The sequence below is a fragment of the Montipora foliosa genome, chromosome 6 (assembly GCF_036669935.1).
Source record: "Montipora foliosa isolate CH-2021 chromosome 6, ASM3666993v2, whole genome shotgun sequence".
In the NCBI taxonomy this organism is placed as follows: Eukaryota; Metazoa; Cnidaria; class Anthozoa; order Scleractinia; family Acroporidae; genus Montipora; species Montipora foliosa.
Window position 1 is genome coordinate 28,216,201 of NC_090874.1, and position 19,032 is coordinate 28,235,232.

The window sequence follows — 19,032 nt, forward strand, 5'->3', positions numbered from 1 at the left end:
GCTTTTTATATATAACAAATCGGATGAGGGGACTAGAACATCAAGTGGGATCATTTTGATATTTTAGCGAAGGGAAAAACTGACTATCATTGTAAAATAAAAGAGACCTTCTTTATTCAAGAAGTTGAGCCAGCTTTCAACGTCAACGTCGGAAGTGAAAAGCTGATGCTTTATTAATCTTTTCTGTTTTTATTACTATTATAATTATTATTATTATATATTTTACTGTTAAGTATTTGCTTAATCTAGGTTCCAGTCCCCCCATCCGATTTGTTATATATAAATAGCTGTTTTAAATTTCAACGGTTACCTTTGAAAATGTATGTAGAGCACATACGAAACGTCAAGTCATTATCAAAATGAAAAAGTTCAATATGTTTATCACTGCCGTTTGTGTCTTATTTTTGATCAAACTACGATGGCCCAAGAACAAAATTATTATTTATGACTTTAATTCAGGCGAGAAATGAAACAAATTACATTTTGGGAAGATTTTTGCGAGAACGTCCTTGAGTTAAATGGAACACGTTTTTCACAAGATAGAAATTTCCACTGGAATATCCGGAAATTTGTTTGTAAGTGGTAAATAATCAGTGACTCCGTGCAAAAGGAACACGCTCGTCCCGTTCGGGTTTCAAATGGTTCTCGTCCCAGAGCTACCCGGCCCTCCTAGCCACTAGAGACTAAGCACTACAACGTGGCCAGAAAGGCCGGGCGGCTCTGGAGACGAGAATGGGAAAATGGCGGGCGGTTGCGATGGACGCCATCATCGTTAAAAATCTATTGCTGTAGCTTTATATCGGTAAAATATTTTAAGGACAGCATACAAGAAGGGCCATCAAGAAAGGGAGTACAATCGGTAGGGCTGTGGTATTAAGAATTTGGGTAAGTTAGTGATCTGTTAATTGGTGAGAATGTTCGTTCAGAGTACAAAATTGCTACTCTTTATTTATGAAGTAGCAAATTTGTTAATCAAACTTGAAGCGCTCGAAGTTCTAATATAAAAAGTCATAAAAAGTCTGTTAGTTCGTCAGTGTTAGAACGGATACCATGCCAAAAAAATCTGAAAGAAAGAACTAGTGCAGTGTGGATTGACCCGTGCAAAGTGCTTTCTACATGTAAGTTGCATTGATCTTTCCCTTAGAGGAATAATTTCATCCCACAGTGTTTTTCCTAGGATGATTAACCTTGTCTGCTAGCAGGGTATCTCCCGTTGTGAACTTTTGTGCGAAATTAGTTGGCTACATAGTGGCCTCTTATTTATTATAGTCCCCAGACTCTCTTATTAAGAGTTAAACCCAAGCTTGTCCATACATTTCATTCACATTAAAAGTGCTACTATGACTAAAAAAGCAATTCTTCTTTTTCTTTTGATTTCAAAACTATGTTAACTAAACACTAAGTGACCCAAGTTTTAAGCCTTGATTTAGCCTTGATCTATTCATACGGGACTGGTGCACTGACTTTTAATTTATTTGCTGTTTATGCTGGAGTCTACTTAGAATGACTGTTGCAGGTTCTAACCCTAATCTTGAATGAGATACTGTAGCTACGCAGTTATTGAAAGGTAACTGTTTTAAATTGGGTGCTTAGGCTTAAACATGGTTTATCAGGGCTATTTGAAATGGATGCTTACACTTAATTGTAAATACAAGAAACACAAGGCAGGTCAGATGGCCGGTGACATCGAACAGACAAGGTATTTCGTGAAATTAAACAGGCACCGATGCCATTGTTTGATAGCTAAACTTTACGTAAAAGAATTAAAGACGAGGTAAGACTTTCAGAATGTTATTACATACATACATACCTACATGTACATACATACATACATACTTAATTGACCGCTCCCCATAGGGGCTCTTCAGGGCCAATGAAACACAACGAAATGACAGAACAGAACAACAGCAACCGTTAAGAATCCCAACTGGCTGGAGGCAAACCATTTGGCTATTTGGCTATCAAATGCAACGAGTGGTCAGAGTGGGTCTTGAACCTGGGATATCCAGATCTCAAGGCAAGCGCTCGAACCACTAGGCCCCTGGGCCACACTGCCTCTGTTGTTATTGAACAGGTTATAATCATTCTAAGAAGACTCCCGTATGAATAGCTAATATAGGTTGGTGTATGGGTCCTGTACGAATAGCCACTTTGTTTATTTCAAGTGGAATTTTCCCATTTAATGGTCCGCCATTACTACAGTAACTTTAAGATCTTGGGAGAGGTTGATCCTAGACAAAACTATGTCAAAGACTCACTAGCAATCCGTGTGTATGCAGCTGAATTAATATACAGCATGGGAGTTTCAGGCTTTCATACTTTTAAACTTGTGTTTTGCATGTATAACAAGCTGCATTTAGACGCTAAAATTTTAAGCTAGTGAGTAAATGATGTCACTTTTCCCTAGATCCAACCCTCTGACGTCCAGTCGGTCAGTTTTGAATGTAAGTAATGGATGACTGTGAAATCCAAAATGCACAAATTCAATTAAACAGCCTTTGGATAAAAATCACTGCTTTACATTTGTACAAGTGGGTCAAAATGTGAAGAAAAAAAGTGATTTCCTTGTTCATAGTACAGGTAGCACTTTAAGTTGAAAATCTTCAGTTTTGTGGATGGGACTCTTGGACTCTAAGGATCTATCACTGTTGTCTTGAGTTGCGATCTTCACATTTGAGCTGTAATGTACATGAATAAAGTATTTTTAAGGTGCACTATCAAGAGAGAGCAACATTTCTATTACATGTAAACTTGCATTTTGTCTGCATGTATCTTGTAGAATTTAGGATGGCAGGTCAACAGGAGGAAATTCTTCAAAAACTGGACATGATTGGCAATCTTGAGTCAGTTGTGACAGAACAAAAGATAAGGATTGAAAAAATGAGAACTACTTATGAAACTCTGAAGGCTCAACATTTCCAGCTGCAAGATGTGAGTTTTAATTAATTTTTTATATGCAGTTTTCATCTGAGTTGCCCTTCTACATATATGGCTCTTTCCTACTGGGCCAGGGGAGGGGACATTCTTTGACTTGCCTGTTCTTGCCAAGAACTGATGAGTTAATTTTCATTTTATGTTAGCTTGAGGGTGGGTTGTTCTTAAGAATGATTTATTTCTTCTAAATACTAAATGTTTCTTTGCTGACTTTGTATTTTTCTTTTTGTACTGGTGTTCGACAGATTAAAATCTCTTTTAAAAGTCTGCACTCTCAGGGGTCCATGGGTTAATGGAGGGGACATAGTTTTTGACAACTTAACCCAATGACACCTCAAAGTCCCTAGGTTACCTCCAGTTGATGAGTAAAATCGTCTGGCATTACTCCCTGGGGTTAATGGGTTACAATGTAATATAAAAATTTCTGTTGGAACAAAGAGAAAGCTTGGCCAGCTTTGCAGGAAAGGTTTGACTCCACAGCTTCCAGGCTCCACAGAAACCATACTTTCTCAATTACTTGGTTCATACATGTACATGTACCAGGCAACCGTATCACATGCATTTCCAAGTATTCTGCTCCAAGTATTCTGATCAATATGACAAGGTTCTAAGCAATCTCATTGAATTACATGCTCCTGTTCGCACTCGTACTGTGACACTACGTCCTTACTCGCCATGGTATGATGACAACTTGAGGTCTCTGAAGAGAGCTAAGCGCCAGGCGGAACGCAAATATGTCAAGTCTGGCTTAGAGATCCATCGCCAGATATTTGAAGATCAGTGCCGCATTTACAGTGATGCGTTAAATTCTACAAAGCAAGAATACTACAAGAATCAAATTTCAGGATCTGATCAGAAGCAGCTCTTTAGAATGATTGATGGCCTTTTCAAGGTCAAGTCAGCCCCGCTCTTACCAACATGTGACTCGCCTCAGGGATTGTCTGAGAAGTTTGCCACCCTTTTCTCCGAAAAAATAGTGAATCTGAAAGATAGTTTGCACTCGTCAGTGTGGCGACGATGGATTTGTCAGTAGCGCCTAGTCAACCATTATGTCAGACAACATTCTGTGATTTCTCTGCGGTGTCTGTACGTTATATCAGTGAACTCTTAGTGAAGTCCAATACTAAGTCGTGTATATTAGACCCTGCTCCAACTAGTGTGCTCAAGCATTCTATTGAAGCCCTGGCTCCAGCCATCACCTCTATTGTCAATGCTTCTCTGCTATCTGGTGTATTTCCATCATCCCTTAAAAAAGGTGTAATTCACCCTTCGATCAAGAAGCTGTCCCTTGACCGTGAGGCATATCCGAGTTATCGCCCTATCACAAACGTTGCATTTCTATCGAAGATGCTCGAACGTGTGGCCGCTACGCAAATGCTGAACTATCTTATACCCAATGGGCTTTTAGCCAAGTTTCAGTCTGTGTATCGATGTTTCCACAGCACAGAAACTACGTTATTACGAGTGTTTAACGACATCCTTGTTGCTATTGACAACCACCCGGATGTTGTACTTGTTCTTCTAGATTTATCGGCGGCGTTTGACACCATTGAACATTCTGTTTTACTTAGTCGTTTGGAACACCGTTATGGATTTGATGGGAAGGTGTTAAACTGGTTTAGATCATACCTGATTGGTAGATCCCAGCAAGTACTAATTGCGGATGTCAGATCAGCCGATTATCCTCTTCAGTATGGTGTTCCTCAAGGGTCTGTCCTGGGGCCATTTTTGTTTTCTTTGTTCTTTGCCGCTCTGGAGAATGTGGTACAAATCCATGGTTTCAGTGTAATGACTTACGCAGATCATACACAGTTATATGTGTCCTTGGGCTCGTCGGATGATCGTCCTGCCGTTCTATCTAAGTTTGAAGCTTGTGTGAAGGACTTTCTCATCTGGTGCACCTCTAATGGTTTGGCATGCAACCCCGACAAGACGGAAGTAATTCATCTATGCTCTTGTTTCCAAAGCATTACTCTTCCTGGTATTGATGTTGGTGGTTATACTATATCGCCAACACCAGCTGGCCGAGATGTCGGAGTGCTTGTTGATTCACATCTGACGTTGTCTAAACATGTTAACAGTGTATGCAAGTCCGCATTCTTTTCCATTAGTAAGATTTGTAGGATTAGAAAATATTTAGACCGTGATAATTGTGAAAGACTTGTGCACGCGTTCATTTCATCGACTCTTGATTCCTGTAGTAGTTTACTAACAGGTCTTCCAGATAAGGAAATCTCAAAGCTCCAGCGCGTGCAGAATGCTACAGCGAGGCTTATTGTTGGTGCTGCAAAGAATGAACATATGTCACCCATATTACAGCAACTACACTGGTTGCCTGTAAAGTTCAGAATTGACTTTAAGATTTTGATGCTAACTTATAAAGCTCTTAACAATCAAGCTCCCGATTACATTTCTGAACTATTGACTTTGTATAAGCCTTCTCGTGCACTTAGATCTTCCAGTCAAATGCTTCTTGTTGTACCTAAAACTAAAACTAAGCTTTATGGGGACAGATCGTTTGCTGCCAGTGCCCCTAAACTTTGGAATGCACTACCAGTAGAAATTAAGAATTCTGAATCACTCGATATTTTTAAGAGTAAAGTTAAAACACACCTGTTCCGCCAGTGCTATAGAGTATAGAGATCATATTATATATAGTTTATAGAGATTACTATTATTATTATGTATAGTGTATAAACCTTATTTGCATTATTATACAGGATATAGATTTTCTTGTTTTTCTTTAGAAATCTATTGTAATTTTAGAGTTTCTCATACTGCATGTAATTTGAATGTAAGATTTGAATGTAAGATTGTAAGATTGTAAAGCTTTGAGAATTTTGTAAAGCTAAATATATTATTATTATTATTATTATTACATATACTTGTGGTTGTTTGTGTTGCCAATGTTGCTTGGTGGACTTTGGAACTTTTGTTAAAGCATTTTCCTTCAAGCTTTTTTGCTACACTGTACAGCTCTGTTTTGTACAATGTATGGCCAAAGATTGACCTCACTTATCAAGTCCATTTTGATGAATGAGCAATAAGTTAAAATGCGGGCATTACAGTGTATTATTAAAATTTGTGATTTTTATGGCACCTACAGTATAATTACGTTGTTATCCAAATAAAGTTATAGTGTTATAGCCTGTATGTTTGTTTGTTGAGGCTACAGAGATATTTCTTTCAGATAATTATAAATTTTTAGAAAGGCTCAAATTACAACCTACCTAATAGCGGAGCTGTGCGCGCCGAAGGCATGTGCGCCGATTAGCATGGGTAAGGAAATATGGTAACTCATCTGTGGGAGAAAATTTGGTTGGATGCCAATGTCACCAGTATCACCTGAGAGTTAGACTGTGGTCCATTATCTGTGACAAGCTGTTCAGGTATGCCATGTCTCAGGAAATGGGCCTTGAGCTTCTTAATCCTCACCCCTGACATGCGAGGCCAATAGAGAGACTTGCAAGCTCTGTTGAGTGAGCAGTTTCCCTCTAGCAGCACTTGGGACTACCATTCTCTCCCCTTTAAAAACTAGTGCATCTTGAATGGACATTCTATCTCTCGTGTTGAAATATGGTGAGATAATTGGCGGCAGGGCATTCTTGTCTTCATGCCAGCCCTGTGACTCATCCTTCTCCGTCTCACCCTGGATCTGCAAAATTCTGAAATTTGGTAGGTAGTTCATCATATTGATGGTTTCAAAATCAGCTGCATCTTGGAAAGCGTGTCAGCAAGAAACTTGTTGCTTCCTTTCCCATACCGGACCTCTATGTTGTACTTCTGCAAACAGATCACCATCCCTTGAAGCCTCTTAGGGGCACAATGAAGCGGCTTCTTGAAAATAGATTCCAGCAGTTTATGTTCAGAGTAGATAACAGTTTTTCCACCAAATAGGTAGTCATAGAATCTTTCAACAGGAAAAACAATTGCCAAGATCTCTTTTTCAATCTGAGCTTAACAGGACTTGGTCTCTGTTAAAGCCGTGCTGGCGTACGCCATTGGACGGCCATCTTGCATCAATGCAGCTCCCAAACCACACTGAATCTCGAGGACTTCAGCTGGCTTGTAGTAGGCTAGCAAAGGAGCTGATGCAATGAGTTTGTTGATATCTTCCCAAGCGTTCTCTTGCGTGTCACCCCAATGCCATGTTATATCTTTATTGTGAGGTCTCGAGGTGGTTTCATAATGTCAGTCAGATGAGGAAGAAAATGGCTGAGATACTGTAGTTGACCATGCTTTTAGACCTGTCATCCTGTTTCTCTGGGCGTGGCATCTCTACTATGGCTCTGATCTTTTCTGGGTCAGGCTTTAAACCCTCAGTAGTCAGCAGGTGACCATGGAATGCAACTTTCTTTGCTCTTTAATTCCAACTTCTCACTATTGAGCTTGATTCCCTTCTCTTGACATCTTTGCATAAGCCCTTCCAAATAAATTTGTTATCATGATCAGCATTTGAGGCTCCATAAATAATTAAAAATAAATAATTATATTGTTGGTGATACAGTAGACACCAGACACCAGACACCATTTGACTCTTGCTGAAGATGTTTCTGAAATATTTCACTTGAAACGCTGAGACCAAATGGCAAACAGAGCCAACAATAATGCCCATAGGGTGTGGCGAAGGTTATGAGCATGCTCGACTTGTGATCCAATTCCAGATGCCAAAACACTGTGGCCAAATCAACCTTGGAGAGCACACGTGTATTAGCAAGATCTGGCAACAAATTGTCAATGACGGGAATTTGGAATTGTTTCCTCTTCAAAGCAGCATTAAGGGGCTTTGGATCGATGCAGAAGCACAGCTCACCGGATTTCTTCACAGCTACCACAATCTGAGTGACCCATTCAGTTGGTTCGTCAACATGGGCAATAACCTTAAGGCTTTCTAGTCTCCATAAACTTTTTACAAAAGACCTTTCTGGCCTGGAGAACGATAGGTTTGCAATCATTGCCAACTTGAAGATGTACCTCCCCAGGTTCTTATCAAAAACCTCTGCATACTTGACTGTAACGTCAATACTCCCGCACTCCACAACACACACAAAATTTTCTTCATTGATGGTCAAAGCTTCATCTTTTCTGTCGCATTTAAACCAAGGAAGGATGTCAGATCCTCTTTAACAACCACAAACCTAACTCTGAACTTCTCATTGTTTTTGGGATTCACAACAGGTACAATGTATAGTGCAAGAACCAATGGGATTCAGTTTAGTGCCATTCCACATTTCTAACGTCTGCGAACACGGAGCAGGTTTTTCTCCACCAGCACACTTACAATACAATAATACAATTCATACTTAATTGACCACTCCCCATAGGGGCTTTTCAGGGCCAATGAAACAATCAACAAAACGACAGAACACAACAACACCTGTTAAGAATCCCAACTGGCCGGAGGCAAACCAGTTGGCTATTTACAAGTGCAGCCGGGAAGTTGAACCAGGGACTACCAGGAACAGATTCAACGAGTGATTAGAACAATTCTTGAACCTGGGATCTCCGGATTTCAAGGCAAGCGCCCTAACCACTGGGCCACACTGCTTCCTTCAATCTGGAAATGGACTGGTTGCTGTTTGACTAACATGTTGGCAAACACAGCTCATGTCTTTCATGGCTTGCGCTTTTACAACACTGATCTCTTCCAACTCTTCTTTGCTTTCAATATTATAAACAGAGGCTTGCACAACTTTCCCCATGCCAGGCATCTCTTTTTGTCTGGTAAATGCTCATAGCCGCAAAACTTGCAAGAGATCTTTGACATGGCTTTGACTTTATTGGCATGATCAGTCTGCTCCGAAAGGTATTTCATTTAAATTTCAGCAACTTCCTTACTACAGCACACATCAATACTTCTATTCAAGGTGAGGTCTCTCATCCGAAGAAGCTTTTTTGTGGTTAGCTCGTTCTTGATTCCCAGTACGATGCTATCACAGATGAGTCCATCATGCAGTCAGTGACAAAAATTGCATGTCTTCACAGGGGTCTTCAATTCAGTAATGAAATTGTCAACAGATTCCGTGAGAAGCTTGTCCCTCCTATTGAAACAATATCGTTCATAAATTTCCTTTACTTCGCCAATGCAATACCCTTCCATCTTACTCATAACCACACGCCAGGTGCTTTTATTCTCATCTTCACATTTACTGAAGGTTCTGATTACTTTAATCCCATCATCACCCATCGCATGCCTGAACATGGCTGGCTGATACTCAGGGCTTTCCGTTCCCAACCTCGAAATGACGAAATAATTATTGTACTTTTCCTTCCAAAGCTTCTTTCTCAGCGATTTCACCAGAAGTTCTCAAATCAAGATGTTCTGGTGGTAAAATCTAATGGAACATAGTCAATCGTGGCGTTTGTTGCTAAACCATTGAAGCTGTTGAACCTTCCATTCAATCATAAGTGGCTTATGTCACTGGTGAAGAATAGAAGATAATCGCTGTCACCATGTAAAAGAAGAGAAGAAGACAAGAACCAACGGAAGCTAAAATGAAAGAACTTTTCATAGACGAGACAGTGAGTGATCTGACAGAACAAAATAAATTTGAAACTGAGGAGCTAATATCTTGAATACTAATACCAATTAGCAGTGGGACTGCAAATCATCACTAACACCTGTGCCTGTGTAAGATTGCGCAAAGATCTAACACAATTAAATTGTATTATAACATGAAGTTGTTTTTTAACGAGGTTTTCTTTTGTTTGACAGATTTATTCGATATAGGGATTCGGAAAAGCACAGACTATTCTTTAAAATACAGGGAGGAGGCTGAAGTCTCATTCTCTTTTTACCATTTCTCTGCTGTTTCATTAGACGCATTCAAAGCTTTCTGCCTTAAAACGCCTTGTTCACATTCTAAATTGTTTACCTCTTCTGCTGTGGGTTCATGGTATTTGTAGTTACTAAAACATGGAACCAGCCAAAACCACCTACAACCACCAACATACAACCGGTTTGTGTGATATTTGCGTACATGTACATGGCCGTCTGTGTGATGTTGCGTGACTGTCATGTTAGTTTTGGGTGGTTTTAGCTGGGTCCATGTTTTAGTAACTGCCACATGGTATTGTGCTTTGTCAGCAGTTTCTCCTGGAACTTCCAAGTCTGTTTTGTCACCAAGAAACAGTATATGTCTTGGTCTGTTAGAGGTGTGACCAAAATGTACTTCAAATTGATTTAAAAAGCCAAGTGAGCTGTGTGGCGATTTGTTTTAGAGCTTTTGGTATTTGGGGAGGTTTTCCACCCAATTAAAATCATTTTCACAGTTAACAATATGTCAAACTTGACTTCCTCCTTCATGGTTGTGTGGGAGGGCTTGTCTTTTCCTTGAGTTTGGGGACTGTATGCCACACCCTTGAACTCTCTTCTTTGATCACTTTGTAGAATTTCTTGGGGACCATTTTCACTGTAAATATCATGTAAGTTGTCCACTACTTAGCTGGACTCTTAACTTTTTGTTTCTAAAGGACGCGGAAAAACAAATCAGTATACTAAAAATGTCAATAACTGATGTTATATACTTGTATGTGTCATCATCTATGGTAGCTGGCATACTTTCCATGCTCACAAGGTCAACCTGATGTCTCTTCACTTCACTTCACTTCATTTCACTTTAATGATAAGTGCAACCTACAAGTTTGTATAATTATATATGCACAGCGCATGAGAATTACATTTCCTTGACTAGGACCTCGAAAGCCGCGATGTCTAAATTAGAATTTACTGCAAAAGAAGGTAATCTATTCCACAGCCTAATTGCTCTAGGCAAAAAACTAAATTTGAAAATGTTGGTTCTAGCAAAAGGAACGTTAATGTGTTTTTTAGGCATATGGCGGGAATGTCTTGAGGGTTGGGATAGAATGATTGTTTGTTGGAATGTTCGCCTGTTGGTTAAGTCCTTGGTTGAAAAGACATACATGTACATGTGTAAGGTGGCTGCATCTCTGCAGTCTCTTAGGGGTTTCCAGCCCAATTTCAATAGGTGACGTGTAATTGTTCCCTCTTCATAATTAAGATAATCTGATGTAACAAATCGCACAGCCCGACGCTGGACTTTCTCGAGCTCCTGGATTAGGTTTTGAGTTAGAGGGTCCCAGATGGCGCTGGCATAATCCAGGATTGGTCGTACTAGGCCTACATAAGCTGCCTCCTTAGTATTTTGATCGCAGAAATACAGGTTTCTCCTCAGCAAGCCCAAGATTTGATTGGCATTACGGGTGATGTCAGCGACGTGCTTATTCCAGTGAAGGTTGTGAGTTATGGTTATGCCTAAATACGTTGCTTCCTTTACAGAATCAAGGGCCGCACCCTTGAGGTGGTACAGGTACATGTACAGGATGTTGTTACCGAAACCAATGTAATAAAAATGCACTGAAAACAGTACATATTAAACACACGTAAATGGTGATTCGTCAACCACTTTCACAATCAATACAATTTTTCATCCATCTTGAATGAAGTCTCTGATACATGTTAAACTACACATGTATGTCTTATAACATACTTCTGTTTTCTTTTCAGCCTTTTCTTCCTTTTCAGATTTGTCGTTATCCCCTGCACCGCAAATACTGGGATACAAAATGAAAATCCTCTATTGGACCATTTTCTGGTCACAACCACTTTGCCTTTATTCTCTTAAGAAATTTGGTTCTAGAAGAGAGGTAGTCTGTCAGAAGCGAACCATAATACTCCAAATATAGTCTTTGGAATGCTTAAATATTTTTGGACTAGCGAAAGTTATTACACGGGTTTATTTTTTATTTCAGGGCATTGGGGCATGGGGTAAGTCTCTGTAGTTACCATATGCTAATGGAGCAAAATTTGGACTCCATATGGTCTGAGTTCGTCTTGTTAGCAACCATCTCTGAAAGGGGCGACCACCTACATGTAGGCTTGACATTTTGGGTGGTCGCTTACAGGAGGTTCAACTGTACATGTATGTGGCTTTCATTAACTTTTGTCATATCTATATCCTCTATGGGCTCAATATGAACTCACATAATGACAAGCTCCCAGCTGCGATGATCATCATTAACTTTATTATTTTTTTCACAAGACATTTGAAGAAAAGAATAAAGAACTCAAAGATGTCAAGAATGAAATGAAGAAAATACAGGAGCTAAGCCAAGAAACTGTTCAAAGAATGAGAACTGAAAGAGATGCAAAGATTCAAGAATGTGAAGAGATAAAAATGCAGGTACATGTATGATGAGTTCTAATCAGACTTTGTTAACATCTCCCTATACAAGTACTGTCCAAGTGGTCAGTGAAAGGTTTAATGGCATTGGCCGTTATTATACTAGAGACCCATACTGTACATGTAATGCATCTGGACAAACTTGGGCAAACCTTTTTTGTGCGTCTGTTAAGTTTGTCAGGTAGAAAGACAGGCACAAGATGCATACTGTGTCTCAACAAATTATCCACTTTACATGTACATATAATATAACTTTGAGGATGCACTAAACGTCTTGTGCCATCTTTAAACTAGGTAAATTTAACAGAAGTTTGTCCCAGAGAGATTTCGTCCTGCCCTTACACTACACTAACATGAGACACCCATAATTCATCTGGATGGATTATGCGTCTCTAGTCTAAAAATGACCATTGTTTGCATCAGTCAAGAACTGTGATGTACACATACATGTATGCATAACATTATTGTGAGCTACAGTACTGCTCTGACATACATGGAAGCAAACCATTTAGTGCGTTTTAAACTACATGTACATGTACAGTGCAGCTCACTGTTAGCGTCCAGCACAGACGCACGCACCAATTTTTGCATGTGTTTGTGTGGAGTGCATGTATGTAGTCTTTTGTTATTGATGGCCATTATATTTATTTGTATTCAAATTTTTGTTAAACAATAATAAAATTAATGAGTAGTATATCTGGCTGATATACATTGTACTGTAGCAAGTAGCCAATTATAAGGCATCTCTTCATGTTCAGCCACACTGATGGCCCAGTCCAGGAATGCTTCACAACAATTGGTCCCTGTACTTGATGTCCCGGTAGTCATTGTCCTCACATTCCCAGCAGATGGGAGTGGGCATTTGGATGGCCTGGTCCTCAGGCCAGGGACAAGGTTTGACCTGACATGCAGCAACCTGGTCACAGAAAATTGTGACCTCTCACGCTAAAACGTTCCTAACGACTAGTCGTTCTGAGGCGTGAAGCCTTTAAGTAGCTGTTAAGTAGCCGTGAAGTTGCCGTGAGAATTGAAAGGGAAGTCGTTCTTACTAGTGAGGGAGTTGTTCTTACATAATAGGGACTCATGAGAACAGAATTGGAAGTTGTTCGCTTTCCTCAAGCAGGCGTTCGACAATAATAGGTACCCGTGACAAGGAGAGTCTGAAATTTGTGTTACTTCGTCAGGGCTCGAGACTAACTGGGCCACAGTGCTCGCGAGCAAGCTTTCTCTCCTTTTACATGTATGTGAGATTCACCATTCCTACATGTAGTAAAAGAGTTGTATAATTCGCTTCATATTATCTTTCTTTTTTTTAATTTGAAATAATTTATATTTGGATTTAATTTCTAAACAAGATGTGACCTCTTTCCATATACATGTAACAATGGCACAAACAGTCGGAAACAGTTTGTGTTTGCTCTATCGCAAACACTGTCAATTTTTGTTTGTGTTTGCGATCCTGTTTTCCATATGCATGATTGCCTTACACAACTTGATCTTGTGACATTGTAAGAAAAGGGCGCAAAAGTAAAAGCGGAATCAGTTTTTGTGTCATGTTTAACTTCCTATTATTTCGGAGTTGTTGCGAAGAAGGAGGCAGAGAGGAAGTGTCGAGAGACGTCACCGATTCTGGGTCTGATACATTTTCGAGGAGCAGCAAGGGCTGCAGCATAGCCAGTGTCAAATTATACTGTAGGAACTGGCTCTTTGTGATCAAGAACTTTACTACAGGTATGTTTTGCAGGGTATTTCCTTATGATATTCATTAGATTCTCACTGTTTTGAGGAGTGTCCTCATTGCCACAATTGTACTCGAACGCCACTTTTATTACTTATGTTTGCCTCTAATTCGTCAAAACGTATCACATGCACAAAAATATCATCTATTGATCGCAAACAATCAGAAACAGTTTACAATTCTGTTTGCATATCGTTGTTTCCTCGCTTTTGCATTGCTACAGTGTACATGTAACAAGACGTGGGAAAACTGTAAATAAATTAAATCCGTGTTGGTGTCCTCTTCAGTTTCTTTTTTTTTGAACAGGCAGTAACTTCTGCTGTTAGTTTTTATTCTCTCCTTTTGCCTTATCCATGAGACATAATTTTCATTTTTGTTTTCGTCCAGAACTCCACTGCTTCACAATATTTACTAGCCCCAATGGCTCGTGGAAGCTCAGAATCTACATGTACTAGCCAAAACTGAAATTTCACTAGCCTGTGGCTAGTTGGCTACAGTTAGTGTCGAGCCCTGCTTCGTGTTATGAAGGTTTCAAAACTGATACCATCAGGGGGTTCCGGAATTCGTAAAGCAAGTCTTTCACCAATCTCGGAAAAATGTTTTTTTTAGGTAATTAGCAATATCCTTTGGACTAGGCAAGAGCTCCCCTGATATCGGTTTAATCTCATTTATTTGTGTATTTTTTGATTTATGATTCATAAGACTGTTTATAACTCTCCATGTGCCTTGGCATTGCCCTCTCTGTTTAGTATTTCCCTCTGATAATATGATTTTTTGACTCGTTTTACCTCCTTGTTCACTTCATTTTTCATTCTTTCAAAAATAGTCCAGTCCTCAGGCAAATTAGATTGCATTGCTTTCTTTTTTTGCCTATCACTTGAGGGCATACTTTGTTTAATATCAGAGGTAATCCATGGTGAAGGTTTATTTTGCACTTTGATTGTTGTACAAGGTGAATGCTTATCAATTACATTCAAATTAAACATTTTTTACCTGAGCCCAGTAATCATTTGCATTGTTTACAAATTCAGTAGCAAGCTAACTAACATAACAAAGATCAGACTGGCAAACAGTTCTGTCAAAATGTCTGAAACTGCGATATTCAATAAATTTTGGATTCCCTCTAGAAGTGCCAATTTTCCTAGCAGCATAAATAATTCTATGGTCACTTATTGAGGATGGATAATTTATACTCCAGAAAGGATTATGTTTCGTGGGGCATTTGTAATGACATGGTCAATTAATGAGTTAATCGCTCGAGTGATTCTAGTAGGCTTTTGAATGGTTTGGAACAATTGATACATGTAGGTGTCAAGGATATCAATTTGAGCTGCATCGTATGATACTCATGGGAGAGTCGGTTCCATGTGTTACAATTCAGATCACCCAATATTTACTATCGGCAGATTGCAAGTATCGTTCAAATTTCTCAAAGCATTCATCTCGTGCCTTGGGTGGCCTGTACCAAGTTGTGGCTAGAAGCGGTCTAGAATTAGTATTTCTGATTTCAACTGATATCATTTCTAAATCACTGATTTCCAGATCACAAATTCTTGTTTACATGACACTATCCCGAACATACATGTAAATACAGACACCACCTCCAAATTTGTCTCGATCTACGCAAACAGTTGAATCCTGGTAAACTTATCTGTTCATCACAAAAAGAACCATTGAGCTTAGTTTCTTTGATGTCTAAAATGTCAAGACAATTATCAACTAAAAAGACTTTTATCTCATCAATATGTCTATTGAGGCTGTTAATATTTAGGCAACCCATCATAAATCCTTTACTTTCATTCTTACGGAATCACATTATGACTTAAGTTATTGTTTGCATCGGCAACATTATTCAATCAATAATCATAATTTATATAATTTCTAAAATTACTAGCTAAGTTTAGATGAAGCCCTTCTTTGTTAAGACAACTGTCATCAATATTATAATGAGAGATGAAATCCCAATTTCTGCCTTCGCAACATGATTTGAGAGAACTGTTTACCGCCTTACCAACATAGAATGAGGGGTTCTTAGCTCTCCTTGTGAGGGACGATATAGCGATCCTAACACTGGGATCCTCCTGTTTAATTTCATCAACCAGCTTCACGTTATTTTTTCTTAATTAGTAACCTTGGGTTTATCGATCTTCAGATTGTTTGTTCCCAAATGCAGGATGAGTTTTTGGGGCTTCCTCTTCAAAACAGGTTCAATAAAAGTCCTGTATGTCCTCAATAGTTGCTCCAGGAAAGGAGAATCTTGACAACATGGCTTGTGGAGAGTTTAGGAACCTATAATATTCTTGGTAATTGAGTCACCCACAACCACAACATTTTGTTTGGAAACATTCTGCTCATTAGAGTTGGCGTGGACAGTTTTATATTACCCATGCTTTGCATAATTCTTATTTTGTTCTCTCTTTTTGTATTCAACTTCCTCATTCTAGTTGTTTTTGATGTCTTCAGAATCCTGTCCCTTTCCTCTTCCATTTGTTTAATTTGAGCAAAAAGTTTGTCTTGGTACTGGCTGAATAACTTGGTTAACATTTCTTCAATCAAAGGCGTTCTTCGATTCATTTCAGAGAGTATCTTATTGTTTCAAGTGCAATCAAAGCAGCTGCTTTTCTCTTCTGCCATGGAATTTCCAAATACTTTACCATTAATGTCAACCTCTCTGTCATCATCTGAGACATGAGAGTCTTCCTCGGTCGGCACAGGTTCTTCTTCTTCACCTGTACTAAAGTTTTCGGTGCCGCCATCTTGAATTTGTTGAAGTTCTCTCACTCCTTTATCTTCTCCAGTTATATGTAAAATCCTTTTCTTTACAATATCCCGGTCTACTCCTTGGATAGAGAGGGTCTGAGTGCCAGGATAGAACAAGATTGTAACATGATTTGTCTTCAACACATGGAATCCTCCGTTGTTGTTCACTCGAGACCATTCACCTTCCTGAAGGTTAAGATGAGCTTCAACAAACGATTTAAGTTCTGTAAAGGAACCAGTCCATTTCATCTATCAAATTAAAATATACAAGATATTAGAATTTATTTTACAGAAAATCTGAACAAGTAAATCTTAGCTACATGTATATACTATTTTCATTAAAAATGATTATTACATTGCAATATTATTGAATAACTAATTGTATGAACCTTTACTGGTGCTAATAATGTAATCATCAAGTTTATGCACAAAGTTCTTCAGCGATGTTTCATCCTTTAAACTGCTAGGTAACTCGTTCCACAGCTTGGCTCCATCAATATTGAAACCAAGGCATTTTACAGAGCGCACTTTTTCCAACTCAGTATTAATAAATTAAACAAGGAAAGTGCTATGTCACCCTCGAGACTAGCCACCCTCTGTGTAGAGCCTATAACCATAAAATCAGTTTTTGATACGTTCAGGGCTAGCTGAACACCGGTGACTCAGTTGGTTGAGCATCGGGCTGTCATGCGGGAGGTCGTGAGTTCGACTCCGGCCGGACCAACACTCAGGGTCTTAAAATAATTGAGGAGAATGTGCTACCTTTGTAATTACATCTGCAAATGGTTAGACTTTCAAGTCTTCTCGGATAAGGACTGTAAACCGGAGGTCCCATCTCATAACCCTTGTTGGAAATTAAATAGTATGGGACGTTAAAGAACCCACTCACTATGCGATAAGAGTAGGGGACGTAGTCCCTGGTGTTGTGGTCTGACCTTACCTGGACGGGTGCATCTCTCACTTCCTAAAATAAAAATTACAAGGTAATTGTAAACTGTGTAATAAGCAGTCTGGCTAAAGTCACCCAAAAAACATTGTAAATTAGTCCTGAAAAGCCCCTAGGGGAGAGACTAATAGCTTCACTCACTCACTCACTCACTCACTCACTCACTTATTTACCGCAAGCCAAGATGCTATTCCCCTGAGATCTTTGGCCATTTTATCTTGCAAAACAGGCAAACTACCACCCGAAAACGTTAGGTTTATGTTGTCAGCAAATAACCTTGCCACTCCATAGTCAAGACTTTTAGAAATATCATTAACTTAGATTAGAAAGAGGAGTGGGCCTAGAATAGATCCTTGTGGAACACCACATGTTATTAAGTTAAATGCCAAATTCACACAGTTAAGGTAACAAGTCAGGAGTCAGGGTGGCTTAGTGGTTATCTATCGGGCCTCCCACCACTGCGAGCCGGGGTTCAATTCTGGCCTCGGCCAACATGTGGGCTGAGTTTCAGTCGATCTCAACCTGACTCGAGGGTTTTTCTCCGGGTACTCCGGTTTTCCTCCCTCATCAAAATCGACTCACAGCTAATTGACATCTAGCTGTGGTGCTGTGCTCCGACATCAAACATGGACTGTATAGCGGCAGCCAGAGGCGCCTTTGTATGCTTTCAGCCCGATGTCGTGAGCCGCGCCCTTCGCAATTCAGTCCTCGACTGCAAGTAAGGGTGATTAGCACTAGCAATATTATTATATATATTATATTATAACAAACTTGTTTCCAATTTTCTAAGTAGGACCTGAACCAATGAACTGCTGCTGTTTTTACATTATAATGATAGCTTTTTCAAGAGGATTTCATGGTTAACAGCATCGAAAGCCTTTTTTAGGTCCAGAACTAGACCCTCTGTGAGGGTGCACTGGGTTGCCTGTGGTACGTGCAGCACTCCAGGCAATTTTTTTCAAGTTGGGGGTCATTAAAGACCATTTAAGGGCTCACCCAGAAGTCATACCAGCAGAGTCCCTTTGGCTCACAAGTCCTCACACGTTCGTACGATGAAACAAATCCTTTTCTGAGGTTAAAAACCTGGCTACCGGCCAATTAATTAATCATTTGTCAGAAAGAAGAAATTCCTGTCCTCTTTAAAAAAAATTGACACGCATTGCTTACCTGTGGTAGTGAAGTAACACAGCGATTTATTCCATAATGTCAACTGAGCTGTGTGTTGTCTTCCAGGAGATTCAAGTTGTCCTTGCGTAATATGTAGCTCTAACAGTGCACGATATTGTTTTGGTTTTGTCTATCATTGTAGTGCCATGGTAGAAGTCTGGGTAAATAGCCTGAGAAGACATGTGGTTACTAGCAAAGTACTGAACCCAGAAAGATTGAAGAAAATAAATGGGAAGTGAAAAACATTGTCTTCTGGGATGACATGTTGACAGTTGTCTTTGCGT

At 39.4% G+C, this 19,032-nt stretch overlaps 1 protein-coding gene and 1 long non-coding RNA gene across 7 annotated transcripts in view; one reads left to right on the plus strand and one right to left on the minus strand.

Moving 5' to 3' along the window:
- Nucleotides 1-722: 722 nt before the first annotated feature.
- The window catches only part of LOC138007093 (centrosomal protein of 83 kDa-like), a 622,454-nt gene continuing 604,144 nt past the window's right edge, over nucleotides 723-19,032 (plus strand). For 3 of the 6 annotated variants that reach the window (XR_011123993.1, XM_068853819.1, XM_068853820.1), the window contains exons 1-3: nucleotides 725-885; nucleotides 2,780-2,931; nucleotides 11,997-12,137. Coding sequence is in view for 5 of the 6 variants with exons in the window: in XM_068853819.1 (XP_068709920.1) it covers nucleotides 2,788-2,931; nucleotides 11,997-12,137 (285 nt within the window). In the remaining variant the exon portion in view is untranslated. Of the gene's footprint in view, nucleotides 886-2,407; nucleotides 2,445-2,779; nucleotides 2,932-11,996; nucleotides 12,138-19,032 lie in introns of all 6 variants that reach the window. The other 3 variants (XM_068853816.1, XM_068853815.1, XM_068853821.1) reach the window with 3 other exon arrangements.
- Nucleotides 14,699-19,032, minus strand: part of LOC138007096 (uncharacterized) — a 6,132-nt gene continuing 1,798 nt past the window's right edge. Inside the window, exons 1-3 of the long non-coding RNA XR_011123997.1 lie at nucleotides 18,749-19,032; nucleotides 17,525-17,599; nucleotides 14,699-16,884 (exon numbers count right to left, since the gene is read on the minus strand). The exon at nucleotides 18,749-19,032 is cut by the window's right edge and continues 1,798 nt beyond it. This is a non-coding gene — a long non-coding RNA (uncharacterized lncRNA). The remainder of the gene's footprint in view (nucleotides 16,885-17,524; nucleotides 17,600-18,748) is intronic.